Here is an 18,176-nt window from a genome sequence, read left to right on the forward strand (position 1 = left end):
ACATGATAAACAGTTTAGTCAGGACACGTAGCACAAAACAACTAAATTAGTCCCCTTGATTAGACTATTCAAACAAGATTTTGAAAATACAAACTTGCATTCACTTTTTTACCATAAGTGTGCCTTAAAATCTACATTTTAATTTAAGTTGCATCCTGTATCATCATTTCAAATCCAAGCAAAATCTATTTTAAATACAGCCATTTTGCTAGCACTAATTGTTGTGTGCCTGCATTTAAGAGACACCATACTGAATACTGATTCTCTGTCATGAAGAATGTTCTGCAAGTGGTTTTCTTTTTGCACTGTCATTTAATTTGCGCGATGAATGGATTTTGATGGTCCTATGAATTTCACTTAACGTGAACCAGAGATGCGAGTGAGTCACTCGGTAACAGAAAACATATTTTGTGTTACCACAACAGGAAGTGGAATATTTAAGTAGGCCCAGCACGGTCGTACCACTGCTGGTGTGCCCACATTTCATTGAACTCGGGTGTGAGTCACTCAGTCACTGGCTTGCACAGTGACACGTGCATCATATAAATTTGCGTGTGTAATTGAATTATTGCACAGGAACTAGTCGAGTCCCACTGTGGCAGCACTTCTCCGCCTGTCCTTTTCGACGGCAGTGTTAGCACGGTTCCATTTAGAACCCGACTCGCCCTGCGTTCCACGGCCTCCACGAGAAAACGTTCCGCCCCCTTAAATATCGACGGTCCACGCGGGACGATCCGGTCCGAAGAATAAAATCAGTCTTCTAGGGAGCTCACGCTCTTTCTTTTCTTGAACCATTGTGTTTCCTGATAATGCCGGTCATTTTCTTACAGTGCTTTTATTGATAAGGCTTATCCACGTTGTGTTTCTCTAATTCACGTTCTCCACTCGTGATTCCGTTCCATCTGCTTAGGGTTAATTCCACTTGCCGACTGGTAATAATATCTTCACATTCCCTGCCGCAATACAGGCTGGTAATATTTTCAATTAGCGCAAAAATTGAAAAGCATATTTAGCATATTTCGCTTGCTTCCAGAAACCGTGTGGTGGTGAAGCAATCAAATAACTATTTAACCTTACAAGCAAGAAAGAGAGCTAAGCCCTCTCTTCCCTTCCATATTTGCTGCCTCAAACTTGAGTTGTTAATGAAATATAGTCCTGCGAAACACATTCAGAGGGCACTGCAATGCAATAAGTATGCATTATGATTCATTTATGAAGAAGCACATTCACTATGACTGGTTTGCTTATTCCTGCAACATATTAGCAAGCAGCAATGTTTTTTATTGGTTTCTATCTATTTATCATGGCTTACTGAGGAATACAAACTGCCCATTTGTAATAATAAGAAGAAAAAAAATCCATTCTTGTGACATGGAGCAGCCTTGTGGACTCCTAGTTGTCCATAACAAATTGGTGGCCCACAAGCGTATTACCCCAGAGGTTGAAGAATTAGGAGTTTTGGCAAAGTTTCCATCTTATACTTTTGTAAAAGGGTACAGTACAATGCTGGGAATCGCTTCTTCTACAACAGATGCCAGCAAGGTTCTTTTTGTTTTCAGGAACTATCAAATAGCTGGCATTTATTTCATTCAAAAATGTAAAAGAACAATGACTATTGTAACAAAAAGAAAAATGCAATGACACCCAGAGGCTAAAATGGCTGGAACAGGCCAGGCCAGTGTCCAGCATCGACTTCTTGGAGGTGTGTGATTATCGTGCCTTGGGATGTAGAAGCCCATTTCTACCACCGCATGTAAATTAAAGATCGATATCTTTCAATGGCTGTTTGCGCGGGGGGGGGAGGGCTCCACGGAGAGACCGCTTAATCATCATTAAAGCTGGGGCAGTCGCGTGATGGATGACACCCTTTGCCGCGCGTCAGACCGCGCTGCCTCTGGAATTTAGAAAAACGTAGCGCGTAGCGGGCTATCGGGGCCGGAGCGTTTCCTGGCGCCCGGGCGGGTGTGCGCGCGCGATTCACGTTCACGTTTGTTTGAAAGCGTCTGGCGGTAAGTCACTACAGGTACAGGACGGGACGGCGCACCCCAGAGGGGTTAAATTCAGCATTCCGTTCTAAATATAGAGCCTGTAATTATCAGCGCAGTCCTCCTCCTCCTCCTCCTCCTCCTCCTCCTCCTCTCTCACTCTGAAGCCCCTCTCTTCCTGTCCTCCAGCCTGTTCAAACTGCTGTGTCCCAGTATGAGTTTATTCTGTTGTTTGCATTTTTTGGGCGCTATTAGTGCTGCTGTTTATCTCTCTCTCTTTCTCTCACACATTTTTAGAGAAAAAATGTTTTTCTTTTTTTTTTTTTTTTTTTAGGTGCCTGGGTATATTTTACTTTTTATGTCTCCTTTTAACTGTTAAATAAAACAAAAAAATTTAAATTTCTCTGTCTCTCGCTCTCTCTCTCACACACACATTAGACAGAATATGGATTGCCAATGCTTTGATTGACATTTGGTACATGTTTTAGGAATCAGTTATTTTTAATCAATGAGCAATATGAAATATGTACAGTATATACGCTATGGTGGTGCAACGCTCACACATGCACACAAATGCTCACACACACACTCACTCTTTCTCTCTCTCTCTATATCTCTCTCTCTCACACACACATGACAAATCTTTCATGAGAAATACCCTCCTGTGATATAAACAGAGACCTCTCCATTCAGCATTGGTATGCTCTCCTCAAACACCCACCCGTATCCCCCACCCCAGCCTTAGTGTCACATTGGGTGGGGGTGGGGGTGGGGGTGGGGGTCTAATGTCAAAACAGATGAAGCGTGGAATCTGCAGCAACAACAACAGCCTGTTCCCCAGTGGGACATTGTTGGCAGGACCGCAGATTTTGGGCAAAGAGCCAGAAGATCTGTTCTTGTGGGGTTGGGGGTGGGTAAAGCCTTCATGGGAATGTCACATGCTATAGCCCTTAGGCCCATGGATACATTAGCCTAAATAAAGGTGGATACAGTGGAGAAGTGTAGTGGGCTTGCCGCTTAGAGGTTGCAGGTTTGATCTCCATGTTGTTGCATTGCTGTTGTACTCTTAAGCAAGGTACTCAATTCCTTCTGTAAATATCCAGCTGTAGAAATAGATCCTATGCAAAAAAAATAAATAATAATAAGCTGTTGAAGTTGCTCCAGATATGAATGTCTGTTAAATGTAAACATACAAATGTATGTAGTGGAGGTAAAACGTCCTTCTTTCTTTATTTTATTTCCGTTTGGTATTTTCATCTTTTCTTTCACTAAAAAACTTGCTTGTTGTGAACTCTGTTGGTAAAACTGTAAAACTGTTGGAGGGAACAGCATTTCTTAGCAGTTACTCTTCTAACTGGCCAATATATCCACCGTATGCTCCACTCTGCTGCCGGCTTGTGATAAAGAAATTTCATAATTATTGTAATGAGTCTTTAGGGTGCCAGTTATAACTGGAAATGGCCTGAAGTGGACTGAATAATGTCCAAAATTACATGTGTACTCCAACGCATTTTTCCACATCTCAATATAACTCAATCCACAGTTTCAATTGCACGCATATGATGGGCACTGCAAGCCATTTGGTGCTCTCCTGGAGACCAGTTACCATGGTGACAACCCAGGCAAAGAGTCGTCAAAAGCTTGTCTCCTACTGGATAAGAACTATCCCACCTGCACAAAATGTTTTCCCGTTTTACGTATTTTTCAGTCTGCACGATTGCTCCACAGCTTCGTAAGAACAGCACGCCTTTGCATATGGACGGCTCAGGAGACATTAGTCTTAATGTGCGTCATCCAACCTCATTCAGTCGCAAATCTGGCGGTACGCCCCTGTCTCACCGCAACACCAGTGCCCCCTTCTGGTCAGTTGGGAACGTACGGTCCACCTGCACTAGCTGCTCATGGTGTCCTCCTTTATCTCACCGGAAGTGCATGTGGGTCAAGTAAGTAAGTATTAGACCTTTCTGGAATGCTCTGAGAACACTGGGTGGGGGGGGAGGGGGGAGTGAAAAGGCCTGGCAGGTGGAGCCTGGTGGAGCACCGGCTCGGGGGGCGAGTCTCGTTCCTCCGATGTCTTATCATGCAGCGGCTCTCCTACCTCCTCAAGGTCTCCGCCAGAACATTAGCAAAACAAATCAGACCGAATTAGTCCCTTCCCCCGGACGCAACGGGCATAACGACGATACGTGGCTCGCATCGCTGCCAAGAGGAAAAACACACGTCCGCGGCGTGCCGGGAGAGAACGTTCCCGAGCATTAAACTCGCACGCGGCCGAACCTCGTTCGCCACACGCAGGGCTTTACGAGAACGCTGAAATAAACAACATCCTTAAAATGCCACTTGCTGTTATGACTCTAAACACCGTTGTTCCACATTAGCTTCGAGAACAGGGCCGCGGCCGTACCCCTGAACGCACATACCGCTGCCCCGCCCGATAACTAATCCTGTAGTGCAGTGATCTCAAACTCTGTCTGCTGGGTTTTCGTGTGTTTCTGCACTTTGAGCGCCTAATCTAAGACATTGATTGGCTAAAGAGTCTGCACACCTTGTTTCCAAGGCCTAAATTGATTGAATTGAAAGGAAATCACAGCAGACTGTGGCCCTCCAGGACTGGAGTTTGAGGTCCCTGGTGTAGTGCAATCAATCAACAAATACATATTACAAATTATATATATTTGAATTTGGCATAGTAGTAGTATGACAGTGAAATTCGTATAAACTGAAATATTTTGGTTCTGCTTTCAGGAAGCACAATGGTTTTTTACTTTATTATTTTCTCCTTATACGTTAGGTTGTACTGTCAAACTCCAATCTGGGTTTGAACAAAATATAATTGTAATAAATTAATTATGATTCATATTTGACATGATTACTTTGCCAGGGCTGAATATTCCAGTCATATGAGAGATGTTATTATGTAGGATTACGTTCTGTCAGCAATTTATTCCAATTTCCCAGCTCCTTCAAGCTAAATCTTGAACCTGTTTCATGCTCATGCTCAAGGACGAAAAGACATTTCAAAGGCTCTAATTCAAAGATTGTCTATTAAGTATTGATTGAACATCCCTTTGTTTATTGCACTCGAGAAAAGAGATTTAAAAAAACTAGTTCACCTTGCCAAAGAAATGCTTCATTTGTCATTCCAAGTATTTACAAAGAAAGGAAGCGTGAAAACGATAGAGACGTTCAGAAGAATGAGCACACTTGCTAAACATCAGCATTTATTCTGGTTAGTTTTCATTAGGCAAGCTATTGTTATACGAACATCACATTACAGCATCAGTGGAAGGCCTCTGGGATACCACAATTAAATGCAGCCTCTAAATCTGGCCTCAAAACAAATTTTTATCGTTTCGCTTTTAAACGAATGTCTTTATTATTGGTCTTTTATGTCGGCTTTCAACATTATTTTGTCCTCTCTGTGTTTTTTGTTTTATTTCTCGACTGTACAGTATGTCTATGGTCTATGTTTATATTCTATTAGAATAGCACAAATGAAATTCTTGAAATGAGTCATTTACGTCCTGTCGATTCATATCTTCCTGGCAGGAAGAGAAATATGCATGAGCTGAGCATATTTTAAGTTTGTAATGAAACATCACATTTAGACTTAATTTCACATATAAGCAACATTTACATTACATACACACACCATTCACTCACACACTCTTACCTACAGGCAATTTAGACTCTCCAGTTAGCCTAACCAGCAGGCTATTTCAACCAAAACTTTATAGCTGTCCAACGATTCACGAAACGTTTTTTTTTTTTTTTTATCTGAATTTGTTCAAAATTTGTTCAAAATTTACAAACAGCCAGCATTCATTACCACATCCACCTGGGATATGCACACAAAAAAAAAACAAAGGTCTGCACATGTATCATGAATCCCGTATTGGTTTTATACAGGAACATTTTTGAGAACAAAAGTAAGAATAATTTAAGTAAAAAATTTTGTGAACGAGGCCCAATGACACTACTTATGCTCTCACCAGTTAAAATCATAACCTGTGGCAGTGCAAAGCATCCGTACAGGGATCATTAGGAGACAGAAATGGATGATGACCTGTCAATCAGTCTTATCTCCACTGCATACTAACCATGTCATTAAAAACTACAAATTAGCCCCACTTGGGCCTTATCTTTGAGAATCACACGTTGCCTTTTCTCTTTTTTTTTAAATTGTGTCATTTATCTTCTTTGTTGACTTGTTGCCCCCGGGTGATTTGACATTTTTCTGTTTGTAAAGGTGCATATTCGAGAACTGATGGGTTTTTTAGTACCTCGCGCAAGGGTACAACAGGAGTGCCAGAACCAGGAATTGAATCTGCAATTAGAAGCCTTGTTCCAGAAGATCATTTAAACACATGCTCATTGTACATCATCGTCAAGTATGGCCACTTGTGGTGAGGCGAAAGTGTGTTTGTGTCACCATGAGTGTTAATTTAATTGAAGTGTTTTATTTATTCCCCTACGAAATCAATAAAAAAAGACACTAAAGGATCATGGTGGATTAAGTACATTGAGATGAATTGCCCTCCTTAACCAGACCCTAGGTTAGAGAAAGCCAGGGAGTCCCAGAAGCCAAGACAATAGATTCCCGGTACATGTGTACACAAATGTGGAATGGCCAATCGGTTCTCCACAAAGGAAGCCAGACAACAGCTTTTGTTTGTAGCGCTGTTGGACACAACGTGCAAACTGTGACTCATAGCGATTAATCTGAGTTCTTTCATCCTCATTTTCTTTTATTTCGGACCATCCTGACAAGACGGTAGAACAAACGAAAATGATGTAAACATAATGAGCAACTGTAACAAAGCATGTTCAGAAGGGAGCCCTGGACAAGGGGCCTGGACAGAAAGATGTCGTTAAAAAAAGCTGATTATATTCTGCCAGTTCAAATTCAATAGATAATTCAATTCAATAAATGAAACTAGATTTTTTTTTTTTTTTCAGATGTCCTGAAAGTGAAGCGCTTTCGAGTTGAACGCATTAATCCCGCTCCCTCATTTTCTGGCTCTGACTCTTGGCAGATGGAAGCTTCTCCCCGTTTTTCTTCCATCCTCGTTTTCTCACGCGTTCCAGCGTCTGAATGGGGGAGCGCGAGGAGGCTTTTCGACATCCTCGGCTCCACCAAACGTTTCCAGCCGGCTGCCGGAGAAACCGCAAACAAAAGAGAAAAATTCTTTCCGATTCAAATTGGTGTGTGAGCTGATTGGGGTCAAGGAAATTATTTTCACAGCCCGTTTTCCACAGCGAACGGGTCCTTTGACTCTCGATTTTTCATTTAGTTTCTTTCAGAATCTGGGTTTTTGTAGGCCTATCGTTTCACAGTGTTAGGCTCTGCGCATTTTGCCACGAGGACCGTGTCACGAGGTGATGTGAACAGCCACAAACAAAATATAAAATATGAACAGTAGAAATGGAGCTGGGTAAATGTTTTCAAAATGAGTGTGTGTGTGTGTGTGTGTGTGTGTGTGTGTGTGTGTGTGTGCTGTTTTTGGTCAACTCAGCAAAACGAGCCGCCTTTTTTTTTGTTTGTTTTTTTTTTTGGTCGAATCCCATGAATGGTGCTTAGCCGCACGTTCATGAGGAAGCCTCTCTGCTGGGCCCGGATATAAAATAAACGCGGGTCATTTCGCATCAAACGGAAGCGCGTCTGAGGGAAGGAGACCGTGAATAAAACAGAAGAGCGTCTACAAAATTCGGGAGCGCTTCAAAAATTTACCAGGCGGCTTGTGTTCCATTCCGGGGCTCGGCACAAGGGGGGGGGGCGAATCACGGAGCGTCCCGATTACGTTGAGAACCATCATTCGCCTCATCGGATCCGCACGAACCCGCTAATGGATAATGGCAATAAGACCCCACGCCGCAGCCCTACCCCCAAAGCGCTGGAGTTCCTTCCCTTCTTTTCCCTTCTCCTTTCTCCATCACTTTAAAGCCCAGCTGCCTCTTCAGAGCGCGGGGCTGAAGAAATACCCTCTCCTGACATGTAGTGCTTTTAATTACCGGTTCAGCTTAATGGCGACCCTGTCTCTCCCCCTCTTCCCTCCGTCGCAGTGAAGACGTTCCCCTTTTTTCCGCGGGAATTGCCCCCCTAACGGATTAACACACGCCTCTCCTCCGCCTCGCTCAGTCGTTCCACTCCTTCCATGCAACACATCAAACAATAGCGGCGGAAAAAACTGCCAACGCAACCATCGGCAACAGTCCCCATGACAACGACTAACAAAGTGGCAGTGTAATAATGACTGCGCCAATTATTAGCCAAGGTCCCGGATTTCTGAAAATTATTCCAAAAAAAACGATAATTGCATTCTGGATCCCGCTTTACACAACAGGCACTGTTGGAGAGTTGACTGCTCTCTTTTTTGCGAATGATTAGTTTCAATCCTGGCAAGGAGCAGGGAGAAACTTAAATGACACTTAATTGTTACTCTCAAAAGAATGGAAGCTTCCCTTCTCTGCAAGCCACCTAAAAGCTTCTCAAACTGTCCTTGGGAGAGAGCACAATGCTTTAATCTATATTGAAATGGTAAAAGGCGTATTAGGCCACTGACCAAAAAGCTTTCAAAGATCTCCCAGGTTCAGGGGAAGTTGTCAGCACGCAGGTCTAAGAGGATTCTGGAAAGACACCCTGCACTTAGCACATTTCAAACTTGCTTTCTTTTTTTTTGACAGCATGATGGAGAAAAGTCTAGCTTTGCCTGATAAGATTCCACACAGCCGAGAACAATCCATCTAAATGTTCTCTCGGAGAGAAAGCGACCGTTCCATGTTTGTCCTATTATCGTTTAATGGCATCTAATGTAGCGTGCAACTATATCTTTCACGTCCCCATTAACTAAAGGCTAAAGATCTGCAAACACATGAAACACAAATCGAAATTTTTAAGACAAGCAATTAAACAGCAACATGATTTTTATACTGTTCCTAAGCACCAGCAACCCAACAACAGAAATAATAAATCCACTGCATCTATTGTATGGAGCTGAACAAAACGTTTGCTTCAATGCACATCCAGACAAACAAAGCAGACAGACATATGATTTTTTTTTAAATAGCTAAAAGCTTTAATTGTTATGATGATTTAATTAATGCATTCAAAATCCGCCAAAGCTGGATGCTAATTCAACACTGATGCAGCCCCTTCCCTTGCGAAACCCATCATTCACCTTGCGGTTTAATTCTGCAAACTGCACGCTTGTTATTCTTCAGAGATTGTCCATCTTTCTCCGTTCACACTCCCCCCTCCGACCCCCCCCCCCCGGCCCAGTTAGAAGTGAATAATACTGTAATGAACCGTGGAGTAAATAACTCTCAGTCCATTAAGCAAAGAAATTGATCTGAGCTTTCTAAATAATTCATGTATTGAGAAAGAGAAAGACAAATGCGTGATCAATCCTGAATGCCCCCACACCCCCTTGCCCCCCTGTCCCCCACCCCTAACCCCACTGTTACATTTGTGTTCGACATACTTATTTACATTATGCACAGTGTATCATTCAGAGTGTGTCCTTACTGTGGATTATTATTATTATCATTATTATTATTAGTAGTAGTAGTAGTATCAACAACAACGACGACGATGAATCATTGAAGAATGCAATTCAGACTAGGGTCACTAATGAATAATTTTTTCTTTCAACCCCACCCCTCCTTTCATCCTCTCCTGTCATTTTATCATGCCGTCTCCCAGCATGAAATCCCCCCAAATATGACCTGCAGCTAGTTCATGGAGGCGTCTGCACAATCCCGTGATGATGATGATGATGATGGTGATGGTGGTGATGAAGCAGGTCCGGGGAATGACCGTGCTTGTTTGTCGGCAGGGTCTGTGTGCCACCGTCATTAGGGCCATTCCGGACGGAGGAGAGGTGGTTTAGCTAAGGTGTGGACGGCGGGTGGTTAGGCTTGCTATATGCGCACATAATAACGTAATGGCCTTGTTTTTTGACTCAGACAGCAACCTCAGACAGGAATGGCGGGGACGTTGTCGGTCATCGGACATCGCTGTTTCTCTCAGTATCAGACTGAGAGGCTGAGAAAAGCTTTGATATCGACCTCAAATCGTGTAACTTCCTATTGCTGAACTGCAAACGTGTTTTGACATTGCATTGCATTACAGGCATTTAGCAGATGCTCTTATCCAGAGCGACTTACACAACTTGTACATCACAGTGTTTACATTGCATCCATTTACACAGCTGGATATGTACTGAAGCAATGCAGATTAAGTACCTAGCTCAAGGGTACAATGGCAGTGTCCTACCTGGGAATCAAAGCTGTGACCTTTAGGTTACAAGACCAGTTCTTTACCCATTATACCATTAACAATACGCATGTCCCAAATTCATCTTTGAGTGTAGCCATCACCTCCTATAAGGGGAACGGTCCTGTGATATACCAAGCACGCTATTGCGTAACGACATTCTGAAGGTGATGTCCCCATTAAAAGAATGAGTCATTTTCACAGCTCAGGCCGGGCTCTGAATTCAGAGCAGCTCATTCCGAGCGTTCGGACCACCGTGTTTGCAAACACGTCCGCGCGAGTCTGGCACGCTAGGGGCCATTTGCTAGGTGTCACACTGGCCGCGTTCCCGTCAGAGCCGCTAAAAATCCGCCCGCGAGTGTTTGCTCCGCGAGGAAAAAACGTGTGACAAGCTCGATGTTAGCAGATGTAATCGGCGCGCGAATCTGTGAACTTCATCATTGTACGACTGTAAAAAAAAAAGGACCAAAGCCGTTTCTATGTTATTCTTGGCCAGTTGGAACATCGAGAGCCAAGGAGAACTAATCAGCCAACAAACCGTTAAGATTCCAATAAACCTAAAGGCTATTAGCTGCCACAACATTGCTGAAAACTAATTTTAAAAAAACGTTTTGCATTATTTTCCATTTCTCGTGTAATTATTGATACCAAGTGATATTATCTGCACCTTGCGTTTGCAAAATCTACAAATCTTCCAAACTCCACTGGCAATTTCACCAGGGTCTGCTGGTTCTTCGCACAAACTTGTTTTTGTCGTTGGATAATAAGCGCTTGAGTATACAGTGTGTTCCCAGACATTCTCGTGAGTAGTCATTCTGAATTACATCCCAAAACTGATGCTTTTTTTTTCTTTCCTTCAAACTTCTAAATACACTTTGGCCATCATCCAGTCTTACCACCACAGACTTTGTTCTCAACTTCGAATAACAAATTTACCCAAGCGCAATATTTTGTTTTACTTTCATGCACAAACTTGTGGGTTCACTGATCCCTGAAAGCGACGAGGGAAAAAAAAAAAAAAAAATTTAACGTCTGCTCGAAAATTGTTACACGAAGTTAAGAACAAACCACATAACAGTAGAGGAAAATGTTCTTTGGTCTATTTTGTTCATCCTTAATTAGATTAGAACCGCCTGCCAAAATGTAAAATACTTAAACCCCCTGGCGGAGGGAGTCCACTTTCTTTTCTGATCTCTTCGGTCAGGGAGGATTCGATAGAGGTTAATTGAGCCTCAATCCCACATTCACGGCTCGTGCTGCCGCCTCTGAAATTGCAATTAGTCAGATGGTCCCAAAAACTGTTGCGCTTTTCAATGTTTCGCCAGGATTAAAAAAAAAAAAAAAAAAAAACCACACTTGTTAGCATGGGAGCCGGGGAGAAAAAAAGATGGCTGATAACCGTTAGCCCGCTGATCTGGCTAAAATACATCCACAGCAGCAGATTTGATGAGGCAGCAGTTAGCTGAGCTAGTCGAGCCGCTGGACCGGTGCGGGGAGAAGTCCCGGGTTCACATTCTTTAGCGGGGCGCTTCTCTTTTATTCCCGAGCAAGAGCTTCCCTCTGCTGAATTGCTTCGATAAAACTGTCTTGCTGAACAAATGGACCGTACCGACGGCCTAATCCGAGCACGGGTGTCCGCCATTTAAATGCCTAAATCACAGTTGCCATACGAGCGCTATGATAATGTGGGGAACCCATGGTGAGCGCAGCACCTATGAGAGGGAATCGGGGAAGGGGGTTCAGCTGTGTCAGAATTTAAATGTCATAAAGTTTAAAGAGTTTGTAGACGATGGTACGCATGATACATCATCTCCGATGTGTCATAATCTGTGTAGTAAAGTAATCTATTAGCACCAATGGGGTAGAAAATTACTTTTCCGTAGACGAGCACTAGATCGCTAAATGTTGTGTACTGCATTGACGATCGGTGTTAATTAACAAGGGGGCTGAAATGTACCCTCACAGTAAAATTGACTAGGTTCACAGTACCACTGAAAGTTTTACTAGGTGCCACATGTGTTCACTGTTGCTACAATATTGTTGGAATCTTCCGTATGGTATGACTACCAGGCTACCTCAAAATCAGCATTACACTGAACACATTGCCAGCTACCCAACTGTCCATTTTGATTATTTACTTTCATTATGTATACATGCAGTTGCCAGTAAGGCGTAAATGCAAACAAATGGAGCTATCTCAGAGGCATGAAGTACAGAAGCGAACAGAGAAATACTATCCCCCGGGGGGGAGGAAAAACCCTTAAATAAAAAGATGCTTTCAATGTGGCTGGTTTAAAGGGTAATCTAGCACTGAATTGGCTTAATATGCAGGTTTAACAGAAAATCGCTAACAAACGCATGTAGATGACGTGTGGAATTGAAGACCATAATAGAAAATGCTTATTCTACTGATGTAGTTAAATATTTAAGCCTTCTTCGTCGTGTTTAAGGCCGTTTGCTGTATTGCTTACGAAGCCGAGCTTATTGAATGGAATTTTTTACGGCGCTGGTATGCGTGGCAGCCTACTTTCTTCAACATATTAGCTCATTTTGAGTCGGCGTTCAGCCCAATACGGAATTGATTTCCACGAATGAGTTGTCAGGTCAAGAACGAAAAAATCCATATGTAGGTACGAATTGGAAGCCGCTCAGCGTGAACCGATATGAATGCGGAGACCGAAAGGACACTACGTCTTTGAGATTGAATGCTTAGCATAATTAAACATGGCGGTTAAGATGCATGAAAGCTATAACATTCGTGCATGGATTTCCTTTGATTAGGATATATAATAAACAAGCAAAAATATGGAATTCCGTTTAAAAAAACGACATAAAAATATACAGTTCAGTGCAAAGCGCAGTATAGAATTATGAATATTTTAACTCCCAATCTGCTTTTTTATTTTTTTTACACCATTTCATTAATTTCATGAAATGCTGTACTTGGACCCGTAGTTGCTACAGAGCAAGGCCACAGAATCAATCTAAGCGTTTCAGTGTTGTACCATCTGTGGACATAATATGAGGCAGCAACACGTACGCGGTTTCTTATTGCAATGGAGAACATGAGGTCGCTGAAGGTTACAAAGGACTGAGTGCGATCTGTGTGAGGCTGGCAAAGCCCTTGTTGTATTTCTGAATTTCTTAAGTCTGAAATTGGTATCCGCATAACAGCTTTTCCAAATGGAATTTTTTTTTTTTTTTTACTCCCCTTCTGGTCTTTATCACCCGAGTAAGACTCCACGAAACAGAATGTGTGCTTAAACTGAACAAATATCCCTACCACTATTATAATCCTCTGCATGATATGCTTGAAGAAAGAAAACTTACAGAAAACTCCACTGATGTCACCTGGATGATTTTAAATGGATATAATGCCACTTAAAAAGAACACAATCATCGTGCAACAGCTATGGTTCTTATTTAAATATGTCTCTTATTTAAATAAAACTCATTCTGCTACCCCGAAAGAGCGTGTTTTTAATTCTGGGTACATTCGTCTTTCCAAAACCCCGCGGTTCACACGAAGCGTTAAATTAAGTGGCGCAGTTCCTGAAGCCCAGATTTACATTTTCAACGTTTTGTGGACTTTTAAGTCTTTTAAGTCAAGTGAACATTGTAATTTAGCATTAAGGATTCCCTTCTCCTCTGCAGAAAACACATTTCCTACTTGGAAGAGCCGAGTCTTCCTGTTGGCTCTGGGGATGGTTTTTTAAGCGTAACCCCCTTAGGCTAATAAACATGAAGAAACTTAATTATAAACCATATCAAAAAAAAAACCTGAATATGTGTAACTTCCTTAAATCATACCTGCCGGGGATTTTTTTCAGCTGCGGCTACGTCATATTGGATTTGCAATTTCTCCCGTGACCCGCCATTTTATTTGGCACATTTTTTTCATTTTCAGCTAGAGGATTATGGCGGCACAACAGTATTTCCGCTGCACGCAATCCCCGCTCACCCAGAAATATCCTAAAATAAATAAACTCTTTTTTGTTTGCTCCCTTCGTTTGAGGAGCTTTGAAGGAGGTTCAGCTAAAGTTGCGTAACGGTGGCGTTTGTTCCAGGGTGTGTGTTCGGGCAACCACAGATTTCGTCACTTACCCTCATGCCGAGCTCGATGTTCTCCCCTCCGTAGACTTCCATGCCTGGATCCAGAAGGCCAATCTCTCCGAAGTACTCTCTGTCCACCACAAATGAGCAGCCAATCATCGCTGGGGTCCTACATGAGGAAATCATATGTCATTATGACATCACAGTAAATTACTGTTTAGTCTTGAGGCAGTGGGCTTGTGTTTTTGACACTTTCTCATATAGAAAATGGGTTTTCATCAGGTTTTGATCCAGGAACCACCACCCAGACTCAAAGGCATCCCAGGGTCCTCCATAAGTAAAAAAAATATATTTTTTAAAACCCAGGATAAACAACATTCCAACCCAGTAATCAGCAAATAGGCCTACTGATTTGTATACTTATTGCAATCAACTTGATCTGTATCTTCAACAACTGGATCCTTTATATGCACCTACAGCATTTTAGGAGTTAATCCCCCCCCCGGCTACATCCCTGCTGTAATTATTCACCCGTACGTACTTTTGATGCTAAGTTCTACTCCCATAAAGTGGTGTAAAATGTTATAATTAAGCCACTCGTGGGCTATTGAGGAGTGAAATGTGCAATAAATTGGATTTAACTGAATGTAAAACATGTTAAAATAGATACTTAATGAATAATGTATACAATTTGCATATAATCAGCTGCTGTCCTCAAGTTCAAACTACTCCACATGTTGAGCCAATTTTCGTTTTTTTTTTTTTTTTACGGTGTGGCTGGTATACGCACACATATATCCTCTTTCAAATGTCTGAATGTAATCCTCCAGGAGATGCTCCCTTTACAAGTACGCTCCATAGGTGATAAAGAGTCCTTGGGCAAAAGCAGGTATGATTGGGCCTCTTGGGGATACGGCAAATAGTCCTACACAGCAGAGCTTTTCCAGTGTTTTTATGGGTCCAGCAGGGATCAAATGTACTCTATTAAGAGTCCAAAGTGCTCTATCAGGGGTGGCTTTACAGGTTTTTGCAAGGAACCTTGCAGGGACCACAGCCATGGCTAAAAGCAGAATTTTATTTATCTGTCCCGTATGGACAGAAGGAGTCCCCTTAAAAACAAGCGACCTCTGTGACCAGGTGTTCTAATATGGCCCTGCTCTCATTTGGTCTGATAAGGCACACACACTTTCAAGAACAGGCAGGTTTTGAGACTGAGGGTCAGATTATAACGCTGAGATATTGATGTATGGTGCGACGGTAAGAGCGTATCCAGCACCCACGGTCAGGGCAGGACAAAATGCAGGCTGTGACATTCCAGCTGTGGTGGCAGTTTTGGATGGTAACTATAACACAGCCTCAAACCTCATAACGTAACACAGACGATGACTCACGTTCACGATACAGGTACCGTGCTTCCAGCCCCGTGCACCTGTTTGACACACAATACACATGTTTCTGGGGCAGAATGAGTCATATCTGCACCCTGAAACTAGTCGAAAAACACAGCAAACCTGGCCCCAGGGTCTGATAGTAATTCTCCAACGAGAGTGCAATTCTGCCCATGCCTACCTCATTATCAACTGGTCTGCTCAACGGTGCTCTCTAACAGGCTCAGGTGTGAGAGTCTGGCACCTCGTGTGTCAGTGGGCCCGTGTGCTAGCCTGCCTGCTCTCCCCTGAATTGATAGGGAACGACACACCCACTAAAATATGATTCACATTCCAGATTTGGAAAAAAAAAAAAAAAAAAAAAATCAACAGTTACACTTCACCATATGTGCGAGCACTTTCACTGGGTCACGTTTGTGTCAAAATCACACGACAACAAAAACATTGAATGAAATTAAACGTTTGAAAGGGGAAGCGAAGGGTGGAGATAAGCCAGCACAAATTTCACGCAATGTGAGGCGTTCATTTTAACACCTATGCACCTTCGCTGGCTTAGTCTTTATGTGATCCTCATTAAAGTTAACACAAAGCTTAAGGTTCCTGCCAAATGCTGGAAGAGAACTGTCTACTGTCTACACCTGGCAACGATTTAATGCCAGCTTCTGCTCTTAATTGTTTAATTAGCCCAAGCTTTTTTTTTCTTCCTAAAACATTCCGTAAAGTCACATGATCCACAGCTGTAAATTGAGAGCGCATTCTTGGAGAAAACATTTACTGCGATCCGATATAGGAGGGAACCAGCATCTGTGCATGCGGCTATTTATAAAAACTGAGGCAGAATAATTGATTGGAACAAAAACCACCCTTCACAGCCGTCTCTCCTAGGAACGGAACCGTCAGAAGGGCTGATCTGATTGGTCGGTTGCCGGTTCTTCGAGCAAGGGTTCTGCCGGGGTGTTCTCAGACAAGGCATTTTACCTGTACTGCCTCAGAAGATATCCAGCTGTGTAAATCGATGGCGCATGAAGTGGGAATCATTACAACAGATGTTATGACGGTGGAGGAGAGGGTCTCCTCCCATTGTTGGCCAGTTGGGGATTATCCAGCACCCTCATTTAAATTATAATGTCAGCATCTAATCAAGATTAACAGCCTGGCAAGGTGCCAGCTTTTACACGAGAGAAGCAGGCTACATTAATGCACACAGTGCTCATAGTACAAGCCAGGATGACAGGACATCTCCTGTCGTACGTGATTGATTATCTATGTGGACTGCTACGTGAAAACAACAAAAAAGGGAAGAAAAAAATGGTTTTGTTGAATGAATTAATTTTTCCATATTCACATTTTAAAATGGAATCAGTTGCCAAGCTTAGTTTACTTTTAGCATATTTGTAACATGAGGTCACAAAGTTGTTCAATCACAACAAAACCTGAAATGTAAAATTGACTATAATGGAGTTTGACTGTAAACAGAGTTTTAGTCTTACTAATTATAAGGCCCAACTGAAGTCATGTTTTTATGCACACATGCGTGTAAGCTCGTGCTTACGTATTGAGTGATTACAGTAAATCCGAGCTAAGCCAATTCTTTCCATAAACACAGAGAAGCGGTTTAACAGAGGTTTAGGAGAGTAGGAATTCCTTTGACTCTTTGTGGCTCTCTTTGTTCGCATTCATGGTTCATTTAGCATTGGAATATCATTGGCACGTTGCATGGAAACAAACAAAAAATAGTTAAGTTGGAAATCACCTTCTTTGCTGCTGAAATCGACATGGGATTTGTAACTGAAAGCAATGGAGCTCTAGAACACTGACACAGAAATTTTGAAAAAGCATTCCAGAAAAACTTACCCTTCAGAAGGGTTAACAGAGCCTTAGAGAGACACACCACTAATATCAAGTGTCTTTTGAAGATGAATTGGTCCAAAGAAGATTGCTGAAAATGAATAAAGCTCTAAAGTTGCCACTACACTCTGACTTTACCCACTTATTCACTGAGAGCAGAATTGCCTACTGCTTTTTGACACACTTTCCTTGTCAAAATGATTTATGACACCCCTGTAGAGTACCTTGTGAAGCTACTCTGTTTAATCCATGGTAAATATTTTACTATGGGGCTTTTCATGTCATAATACCCACAACACCATGGCAAGGAAATGCCTGCCGAGGGTTAATGTACGAAGTGGAATCATAGTCTTTATTGGCACATTTTTAAAACGACACATTTTTGCCAAAATTCAGTACAACATTTTCCTTTCGTATGATTGTATATATTGGTTTGCAGCACATTTTGTTGAAACTCCTCAGGGATTTAACAGTGCGGTGTTTTTCAGTTTAAAGCATTTTAAATCAGTGTCTTACTCAAGTCTAACAGCAGACATACACACAGGGAAGGATCTAGAAGTTATTTATGTGGGGGGGGAAATATGAGAAGGAGCCCACATACTAGTCTAGTGGAGGTGCTAGGAGATT

At 42.3% G+C, this 18,176-nt stretch overlaps 1 protein-coding gene across 2 annotated transcripts in view; it reads right to left on the reverse strand.

Moving 5' to 3' along the window:
• Window positions 1–18,176, reverse strand: part of galnt9 (polypeptide N-acetylgalactosaminyltransferase 9) — a 116,672-nt gene that overhangs the window by 16,487 nt on the left and 82,009 nt on the right. For both annotated transcript variants that reach the window (XM_064353700.1, XM_064353699.1), the window contains exon 6: window positions 14,365–14,482. In XM_064353700.1, the coding sequence (XP_064209770.1) occupies window positions 14,365–14,482 (118 nt within the window). The remainder of the gene's footprint in view (window positions 1–14,364; window positions 14,483–18,176) is intronic.

Source organism: Anguilla rostrata, chromosome 10 (assembly GCF_018555375.3).
Source record: "Anguilla rostrata isolate EN2019 chromosome 10, ASM1855537v3, whole genome shotgun sequence".
Classification (NCBI taxonomy): domain Eukaryota; kingdom Metazoa; phylum Chordata; class Actinopteri; order Anguilliformes; family Anguillidae; genus Anguilla; species Anguilla rostrata.